The sequence below is a fragment of the Canis lupus genome, chromosome 12 (genome assembly GCF_048164855.1).
Source record: "Canis lupus baileyi chromosome 12, mCanLup2.hap1, whole genome shotgun sequence".
Lineage (NCBI taxonomy): Eukaryota > Metazoa > Chordata > Mammalia > Carnivora > Canidae > Canis > Canis lupus.
Genome location: NC_132849.1, coordinates 32904745 through 32914962, shown reverse-complemented (window position 1 = coordinate 32914962; position 10218 = coordinate 32904745). Strand labels below are relative to the sequence as shown.

At 41.6% G+C, this 10218-nt stretch overlaps 1 protein-coding gene across 24 annotated transcripts in view; it reads right to left on the bottom strand.

Annotated features, from left to right (window-relative positions):
* The window catches only part of SLC8A1 (solute carrier family 8 member A1), a 377788-nt gene that overhangs the window by 47722 nt on the left and 319848 nt on the right, over positions 1 to 10218 (bottom strand). For all 24 annotated transcript variants that reach the window (XM_072770408.1, XM_072770413.1, XM_072770409.1 and 21 more), the window contains 2 exons: positions 6559 to 6689; positions 2345 to 2444 (listed from right to left, as the gene is read on the bottom strand). In XM_072770408.1, the coding sequence (XP_072626509.1) occupies positions 2345 to 2444; positions 6559 to 6689 (231 nt within the window). The remainder of the gene's footprint in view (positions 1 to 2344; positions 2445 to 6558; positions 6690 to 10218) is intronic.

The following is a 10218-nucleotide window of genomic DNA, read 5'->3' as shown; positions in this document are numbered from 1 at the left end:
AAGGATAATCCTAATACCTATGAGATACAATTTGGAGAGGATTTAATTCAACATTATATATGAAAATGTTTGCAAACCCAAATCTGCCCCCTTTAAAGTAAAGAAGTACTAGCATCTTTATAATTGTTTCATTCTATATCAATTCTGATCAGGATCACAACTTTGGACTTGTGCACGGCATAATCTCTCTCAGTGTTGAAGGCTGCCCTTTGCTACTGCCAAAGAGTGGCCATAAAATGTTTGCTCTGGTCCCTGAGAGTTACGAGAACATGTGAATAAATCAATACAAACCCACGCCACTGCGAGAAAAGAAAATGTGCCATCAACGTGTCTGTTGATAGCATCTGTTGGCCACAGTCCATTGCAGCCCCTACATATACTTCTTGTCTCTCTCCATGACTTAGTTGTTTTCTACAACAAGCTCACCATCATGCATACACTTTATTTTCTTATTTGCTTTGTTTACTATCTCCTTCACTGGAATATAAGCTCCATATGGGGAGGGATGTTTGTCTGTGTCACACACTGTGGTATCTCTTCCCCCAAGAACAGTGATTGACATGTAGAAACATGAATTAATTATATCCAGCTTGTGACCATTATATAAATACTCACATATCTGCAGCCAGAGGAAACCCAGGAACTGTTGAGAATGGTTCATTAAAGTTTATGTTGTTTTTAATGTTTTTAATGTTCTGATTCTGATATATATTAAAGCCCATAAAACAATTGTATTATTTTTAATGTTTTCAATTGGCCTTGTCAGCAGTTTCTTATTCAAGCTATTTTTGTCCTTTTAGTTTTTATTCCTGTGAAGATGGAGTAGAGCTCGTGTCTCAAAAACTAATGTTGGATTTATAGAAAAACAAAAGCCATAAGGTAGGAGTGCTGTAGACTGTTTGTGCCCCCCCTCAAACCCACCCCCAAATTCATATGTTGAAACCTAATCCTCAGTATGATGGTATTAGGAGGTAGGGTCTTTAGGGGATGATTAGGCCATGAGGGGAAAGCCCTGTGAATGAGACCTCAGAGAGCCCTCTTGCTCATTTTTCCATGTGAAGATACAGTAAGAAGACAGCTGTTGTCTCTGAACCAGGAGGCGGGCTCTCACCAGATACCAAATCTGTCAGTGTCTTCATCTTGGATTTTCCATCCTCTTGAACTGAGCTTGTTTATATACCACCCATTCTCTGGTATTTTGTAATGGCAGGCCAAAGGGACTAAAGACAGGGGGTTATCCCCTCCCCTAAGTAGAATTGGCATGTAAATTCTAAATCTGCTCTCCAAGCAATTTCCCACCACTTAATGTGCATAAATTTCCTTTGTATACTCAATTTCAAGAAACTAAAGTATGATTATAAATAGCACTCATAATAAAAAGGCACAAACATTTTACCACCCTCTGTTCCCACAGCACTTCAGGGATTTGTCAAATTATTCTGGGGCAGATTGGAAAGAGGGGGGTTGTGTTAGAAGTCATGGCTCAACTGCCAGTGATGCTGGTTACATACTTGACAGTAGGAATCACTATTTTAAAAATTCTAGTTTTGTTCATTAGCTGCAATAGTAGAAGATGAACCTTTGGGGACTGTTAAAGAGAAAGAACCAGTATAGATGGAGCAGAAGAATTGGGGGGCAGGGGAGCCCATAATGGTGCTGCTTTCATGCATCTTGGGGAAGGACCTTCCTCTGTCTTTATAAAATCATACAGGCAGTGGATATGGTATGACAATCAAGGGAAAAGATACTTCCTTCTATATTTAATTCTCTCAGGTCTCTGACTCCCTGAGTTTGAAAACAACTTCATTTTTGTAAGATTTTCCTAAATAAGACTCTGTACTTTGCTTATACAGGAAGAAACAGAATGTGATTCTATTTCCACTTCTAAGAGCCACTGGAAACGCTTATTTGTTAGATGTTGCTGAAAAGAGCGTAAAATGATACAGATGGCAGTGGTGAAGTGTCTTAACGTCACCTTATCCCACCTATGATTTTGCTGCTTCCTTTGTGACCTTCACTTGGCCACTTCTCCTGCTTTCAGGGGATTTTCCAGACAAAGCCTCATGATTGGCTGTGAGTTAGAGACACACAAGTCTTTAAATTTATCTGGTCTATTTCCAGAAAGACACAGTGTAGATGGAGAAGAATGCCAGGTTTAAGACACTTGCTTCATCGAGACAGTCTAAATCAGTCTCAGAAATGCGCAGGTATGCTACAAGTACATTTAACTCTTTTAATTTTACCCTGAAAGTTTTTCGGTGCTTTGATCCAGACCAAGTGGTCACAGTAGGAAAAGCAAGCTCAGCTTGGACCGTTGTAATTCATAGCAGAGAAAGGCACTCACCAGCACTGACGGTGATGGCTTCAATAAACTGCTCTCTCCAGCTGTTTGTCCCAACCACAAGGGCTAAGTTTGTCTTCTTAATAAGTTTGTCCACGGTACTCTAGAATGGTTGGAAAGAATAAGATGATAACTGCTGGGTTGGTTAAAGCCTCAGGAAATCTAAGACCTTGTTGATTTTGAAACCTCAGAGTTATACAAAGGATAGTGGATGTTAGGCTTGGAACAACAGTATTGACATCAAACAGTGTCACGATTATGCAAACAAGTACAGTCCTTGCTTGGAACCATTCTGAAATAGAAATTTCTTCATAGCAAATATGAGCCTCCTCTCCTGCCTGATGGCCAAGGAAGAATGGCCTCAGTGTTTAAAATAGCAGATGTTGCAAAAGCGCATCCCTTCCCCTTGAATGCTTTATGAACTTGTTTCTCTGTTGACTTCACCTATAGGGTGCTGCCTACAACTGAATTAATGTATGACCTGCTCAGCATTACATATCTCTGAATAGCTGGAATTGGCAGAGAGATTATGGAACTAAAGACTATTATTATCGTACTTTTGTTTGTCAATGAAATGCGGCCAGATAGCAAAGCCCCAAGATCGCTGCTGCATGAGCATCAATAAATAGATTTTTCTTTGGCTCCTGATTTTGTCAGCCTGGCAGCTCTTAGAGAATTGACTCTAACTGTACTTCTGTCGCAAACAAGAAAAGGTTAATTCATATGGTTTAGGCAACATTGCAATTGATGTTGCACTGAATTTCCCCGTGCTTTGCTTTACTTTTCTCTTTAGACATTTTTTTCCTCTTAGATTTTTTTTAAGCACTTTTTTTTTTATACAATTAGCACACTCTAGCTTTCTAAATGTCAGTTAAGGTAACAATAGAACAGCCAAACGTTCACAGGCAAACTAAGCAAGCAGATGTACCCAAAGCACTACCACACGTCATAGCAACTACAGGGAGAAGGGTCACTTCCAGGACGTAAGGCTGCTCTCCCCAAAGAAACTACCACATGGACTAGTCTACCACATGTCCACACTTACTGTCAGAGCATCCTCGAATTCCCACTAATTGCAAAGAGGCAGAAAACACACATTATTTTTCTTAGGCCAAAATCCGTACATGTTTAATGCAATGTACCTGAATTGACTATGGTTTGGGAGGGAGCAAGTTATCAGCAAACTGGGAGGAAGGAAAATGTGATCTGAGCAGCCTGTACAGAAGTCTAAAGCTCCATCAGAATGTCAAGTGCATTCATTCCACAAGCATCATCTGAACATTGAGATGATAATAAACATGAAAGGGCCCATCTCCAGCTGGCCCACTCTGTACCTTCAACAACATTCTCTGCTAGGTTGTTCCCTTAGGGTGGTGACCTTTTCTGCCCCTAGCCTCGTGTCTTGTCCTGCCAGTGGCCCTGATAACAGCTATACCTGTCACTGCTCTTGGCCACAGTAACTTGAAGCACATGACAAGCATGTCTTTTTCCTCTGGACTCAGCCCCATTTTATTGAGCCCTCTGAATACCTTGGCTGATGCCAACTCAAAGTTCTGTGTAGAATGTTGCATGAAATGACCTTGATTTTTCCTAAATGTAATGGAAACGTGGAACAGGTCTCCCCAAAAGAGCCCTCTGTTCTGATGCCAAGGCAGATAATCCCAACACCTGGCAAATACACAATAAAGAGACAAACTGCTGTAAGAGTTACACAGACGTGCCTCAAGGAATATCTCTAAAGAGCAAAGTTTTAAAATAAATGAAAGTTAAAATTTATGTGTACAAAAAGCCCAGGGTAGATATAAACTTTGTTCATGTTAACCCTGGGGAACTATGGGACAGCCTGGGTTCTTCCTAGGACTTAATTTGCATACATCTCCTCCCTTGACCTATGGGAGGAGGGGGGACCGAATAAAATGAATTTGAAGTTTGGACACCTGAACTTGGACATGTCCATCTCTATTCACCTCTATTCTCTTTCCTGTAGGCCAGTGATCCACTCTTACTGCCCTAGCCCTGGAAGCGACTATTATAACCTCACCCTTAGCAATGGGTGTTAGGAAAGTCATGCTCTTAGTCAAAACATAGTAAACAGGAAACCAGTGGGTAGGGGCAGAGTTGGACATTGTGAGGTGTCAGATTCTGGTCTTTAATGCAGTTCACAGTTCTGTAAAGCTCTGAACAAGTTCTTTAAAATAGGTATGGTCTAGAAAAAAAGAAATTTCCTAAAAGAATAACAAAATATCAAAATTGATATTTGAGGACATTTCGAGAACATGTTCCCAATTTCCCTTTTGTGTTAATAGTAGCTACTGATGAATTTTGAGGAGATGGGAGGAAATAGTCTATGGGAACTATTCTAGGAAGATAAGAACCCTAAACAGGGATCCCTGGGTGGCGCAGCGGTTTGGCGCCTGCCTTTGGCCCAGGGCGCGATCCTGGAAACCCAGGATCGAGTTCCACATCGGGCTCCCGGTGCATGGAGCCTGCTTCTCCCTCTGCCTGTGTCTCTGCGCCTCTCTCTCTCTCTGTGACTATCATAAATAAATAAAAATTTTAAAAAAATTAAAAAAAAAAGAACCCTAAACAAGTGAACTTATATAAGGAAATTGGGGGACTTTCAAATGTATGGAGCATTGGAGAAAACTTTGGACCCAAGAAAGCCTTGCTGCCTGGAAGACTGTGCCCTGCCATAGCCAACCCAATGCTTCCTGCAGAAAGTTTCTGTGATTGTTACTCTTAGCCATGGGTACATGAAAGGTAAAAGTTGAAAGTTGTCTCATAAGGGAAAGAACACACAGTTATTCCCCACGAGAGCCCTGAGTGGGGGAGGAAGCTCAGATTCTAGGTGAAAAGAAGGTGCATGAGGAAGAGTGAGGTTAGATACATCTGGACAAACTGGTCCATAGGAATGGACAGTCTGAGTTATCTGGTACCCCAGAATCACAGGGAACCTGTGTGAGTATGTGTACGAGTCATATGTGTGCAGTAAGGCTGATTCTAGATCAAACAACAGGTGAGCTCTGACAGTTGGGGTCTGCCTAGAAAGCAGTGGTCACGGTCTTTACCCCTGCTCCTTCTTTCCGTGACAATGAACAAAAGAAACAGTGATTTGTAGCAACCTGAAGGGGAAAGTCTAATTGCATTTTTATCCTTTAAAAAATCCCAGTTTAATTGCAAAAGACATTTTTCTTTCTACCTGTCTCCTATCAGGCACCTCAATTTGTGAACCAATTTTTTAAAATAATTCATGGACCCAGCTAAAAAAAAGGAAATCACTACTATGAAACATCAAGCTAAAAAACACTGAGGTTTCCAAGTTCCTGGCCTGCTCCTCCCTTTTGGGATCCTCATTCTGGTTTTGCAAACAGGAGCAGAGTCTGCTTTTGAAAAATAAGTGAGGGAAGATACATCTACACTCTGGGTTTGTGGTTCTGGAAAACCAGAGAATGATCTTCCTTTCCATGTCCCACTCCAGAACTAAAGTGTGGCTCTCCTGGGGTCTTCCCAGATGTCAGGGCTGTGTGGACTAGGTGGAATGGAAGGTGGGATGGGGTAGAGGGACCAGCTAAGATGGACAGGAAGTTTCACCTCAAAATACTAAGCTCATCCTAAGACCCATCCACTTAGCTTCTGAAAAATGACTCTCATCATCCAGAGAACCAAGAATCAAATTTTATCAGCTCAATTGTAAACTTTCTGGTTATAGGCACTATATACCTTCAGTATGTCGACTGTGCTAATATGGCCCAGGATCTGAAGAGGAGGACTAAATATGAATGAGAACTTGTCAATGGGATGGATATTTTATAGAGATAGCTTACCATCCCTTTCCAATACAAAAGCCTCCTAATTGTCAGCAGTGTAAGTGCTTTGCTTTTGATGAATGTATTTGCTTCTTCAAATAGAACTTGGTTTCCCCCATACATAACAATCTCTCAGAATCTACCTTTGCTTCTTTCTTGCTATCCCCTCAGAGGAAGTCCTCCCTTTGGGGTACCCCTGACCCTGTGTAGTGATGGATCCCACCCGCTGAACCCTGGCTCTGATACCGTTTGGTTTGCAGGGCCTCTTGGTTCCCTGTCAACTTTCCTATTTCAGTTCTGCTCTGAAAAACTTCTCAGTTAATGAGCCAGCCCAGAAATTGCTAACACTATGAGCAGTCTTGGTTTCAAGATGGGCCTAGCCTCCCCTGTGGGCAGTGTTGGTAAGCATACCTTGAATTCATAGGATTCTTCAATGATCACTTCCAGCTTGGTGTGTTCTCCCAGAATGGGCCGCCCCATTTCTGCAATGCGCCTCTCCTCCTCCTCTTTGCTGGTCAGCGGTTGCTTGTCATCATATTCCTCTGTGAAAAGGGAAGGGCAAGACAATTAGCAATGTGCTCAATCTTATTTGGAGATCCCTGGATTCTGCTATAAGAACACCGAGAAGAAAGGAAGCCCTAATGACCTACTCAAAGTCCCTCGGGTGAGATCAGAAGTCTGGAGGGCAGAACTGACCAGAGGCTGGGCATGTCAGGCAGTGCATCACTGTTGACAGCAAGTGGATAGGATGACCCACAATCTGAGCACAAGCCAAAGTGGCAGATCACGAAAGCAACTCATATAGGCATATCATTGAGAAAGACCCTGCCCGCACATGATCTATTCTGAGGGAGTCACCTGGCTGTCTCCTGTGATGCTGGTTCATTTGGCTGTTTGTACACATTCCTTTAGCAGGTGACTGAGGGAACCACAATAAAAAGTACTAGAGTGACTCAAGGGGTGGAGGAATCTGGCCTCCTCCTCTCCACTTTCTAGAAGCAACAGAAAATGCTCCAGGGCCAAAGAGTTGGTGGAAGGGAAATTCTGATCTTAACCAGAGCTCCTGTTGCCAGTGAAGAAGCAAAACATCCATTCCATTTCACTGAGATATCTGTACTTTCAGGCATCCTCTCTGGGGGAAAGTTCAAATTTGTTAAGAAGACCCTGACCACGTTCATCTTAAAGTAAATAGGGAGGGCAAAGGTGATGCCTTTGGGAGTTAATACTACTCACCATATGAGTGTGATTATTTCCAGAACCACCATGTAGCTGACACTCCAGGAGAGGCTAGTGGGTGTTAAGAAAATGTTAATGGACTTGAGAGTCCATTAAGGGCGGGGGGGGGGGGAAGCTCACAGATGGCTCCTCTTGTTGTGAAGGTCATTAGGATAAATCCCAGACTGAAAAGGCCATGCACATGTGAAGGGCAAACACTATTTCTGTAATCACTCTACCTGCTTACCCTTCAGGCACAGAATGCTGGAACAAGCCAGGTTACTTCCCCTCAGAGTCAAGTCAAGTGTACCTCATCTCGAAGGAAGTAGTATGGGTGGTATGGAAAGACCTCAGTGCTGATACCTTTGCTTCTAGAACTTTCCAGGTAAACTGCCTGCAGTAGGAATCTGTTGACTGAGGAAACATGAGAAGGGGAGGGATTTCTAGCCTACTCTTCTTGCCTTTTGCATGTAGGTATCAGCTCTGTAGGAGTCCACACCTCCCATTCCCTCCAAAGACATGGTTTCCCTTTGCTGAGGACCCTGCTGTGGTGGTTCCATATGATGCTCTAGCAAATTTTGTAGAGAACTGGTTCCAAGGCCAGTTGTTCACTGCTATGGCATGGAGCAGATACGCTAGGGACACTGCTAGCATTTTACATAACCTAGTGTCTAAATAAACCCAAGGCAAAAGTAGAAAGTAGCATATTAATTAATTCTTTAATATGTCCTCAATAGTGTCTTCCTAAAGGAATACTTTAGAATCTGATATTTCTACCCCCAGTTTTCACAGGGCCCCAAAGAAATTAGATGAAGACTAAAAATAAGTGATTTTGGACTGGCCAAAAACTGCTGAAAGTTAGCAGATGCAAAGGAGAGTTGCAATTTTGAATGTAGAAGTTGTAATGCGTTTTATAGTAGGCTTGGGAAGTTATGACCCAAGAGAAGACAAGGGTTCCAACTGGTGTCCACAACATATGTCCTTGAAATTATGTGTGTGTAGTCAAGGAAGTGATAGGCTTAAATTTGTGATTTCCAATCAACCCAGTGCTCAAATCCATCACATTGTGATTCCCACTGCTTTCTGATCCCAGGAAAAGGTTAGTGGTAGTTTCTAAGCAGTATGTTATGTTAGTGTCTGTTCAAAACCTTGGCTGAACATGGATGTCTTAGAGACGTACATCAAATTAAAATTATTTTTCCAGAAGAACACCTGGGCTTATTATTTGAATTGCAAAGCCACTGGGAAAGAATATTTATTTTGGCTTTCTTTTCTATTGTTTATTTATAAATGGTAAGTTGCTTTAAATGGGACTCAAGGCAACTTAGGTAGAAAATCGGGGAGATTACAAAAGAAAGGTGAGGTGGTTGCATTGTTTAATGCCACATTTCACAAAATGAAATTATTTGGAACATGGTATTAGATACATGGACATGGTAGTAAATCAAATCCAATCACAGTGATTAAAAAGGCTATTCCCTTTTAAATCATCTTTCAATCCTTCTGATCAGAAAGAAATGCTTATTTGGTGCCATTATGTCTGTAACTAGTTCATGACATTTGTTCTATGCATATAAAAATCCTTTGTTCATTGTTCACACGGGAAGTGAGGCATAGAGATGGGACAACTTCTAGTGTAGCAAGGTGAGGGCTGAGGGATCAGGGTGGGGAAGCAGCTTGCTCTGCGTAAGGGAGTCCGGGAAGGCTTCAGGAAAGAAAAAATACAGGAAATTCGCGTTGAAACCTGCAGAGAAGCTTACCAGGGGAAGGTGGTGCTAAATTTGGGCAAGAGGTGGTACAGGAAGAAGGGCCTTTCCATGCAGACAGAAGTCAAAGCACAAAGGCATAATGTCACAGAAGGGTCAGGGCTATTTTCACTTAATAAATGTCATGAACATTTAAGACAGAATGATATGCAGCAGAGAGGAGGCAACTGGATAAATCCTATTGTTGCTCTACATGATACTGATAAATTAGTTTCTATGGTACAGATTTTTGATCCTGGCAAAGAGAGCTGGGTCTATTTTTTAAAAAGTGTCCTCTCAGTAGATATCTTTTATTGATTAGGGACATAGTTTAACATCCTATTTTTGGATTGTCTATTATGTTTGTTTCCTTTTCACTTTGTTTTTTGTTTTGTTTTGATTTCCTTTTCACTTTGAATGCTGGAGCAAATACAGTCCATTTTACTCTGGCCAAGCCAGTTTCACCTCCTTATTTATGCCCAGAGACAGCACATTGTGGTTTTAGTTTTGCTTCTAAGACAGAAAATTCGTTCTCTGCCTCTGTCTCTCCACACACATACATGTATACTTTTTAAATTCTCCATATTTTACGGAGAAGTTGATAATAAGTCACATAACATCAGAGTCTTAACCAATACAACTTGAGGATCAAATGGATAATTAATACATTAATACCTACTGTTAAAATCCATATTGACATGACATAAAACTATCCTGTGATAAAACCAGCAGTATAGGACCTTCCTTCTTTTTGAGTAATTGATTTTGCAAATGACAAGTAACAGAAGCTAATAGATATCTGGGATCTCTGAAAAAGCTGCTGCTAATGCTCTCTGGCTCGGCTGCTTTTTGAAGCAGCAGTTCTCTAAGAGGTGAAGGGCTCAGAGTGAGATTCCCTATTAGAAAACAGTACAAGCCACATGCAGGTCTGCACCCGAGGAGCTACTGTTGCTATTCTTTCACATAGTTGCAATCTTTAATCTTAACCAACAATGTCATATTTGGGAAGGGGTACAAGGACAGCACTGGGACAATTTGCTCAAGGTTATTTTAATCCTTCACTTAGATCTGTGCTGACAAGTCTGAAAGTAGAGACCTCTTGACAGTTTTC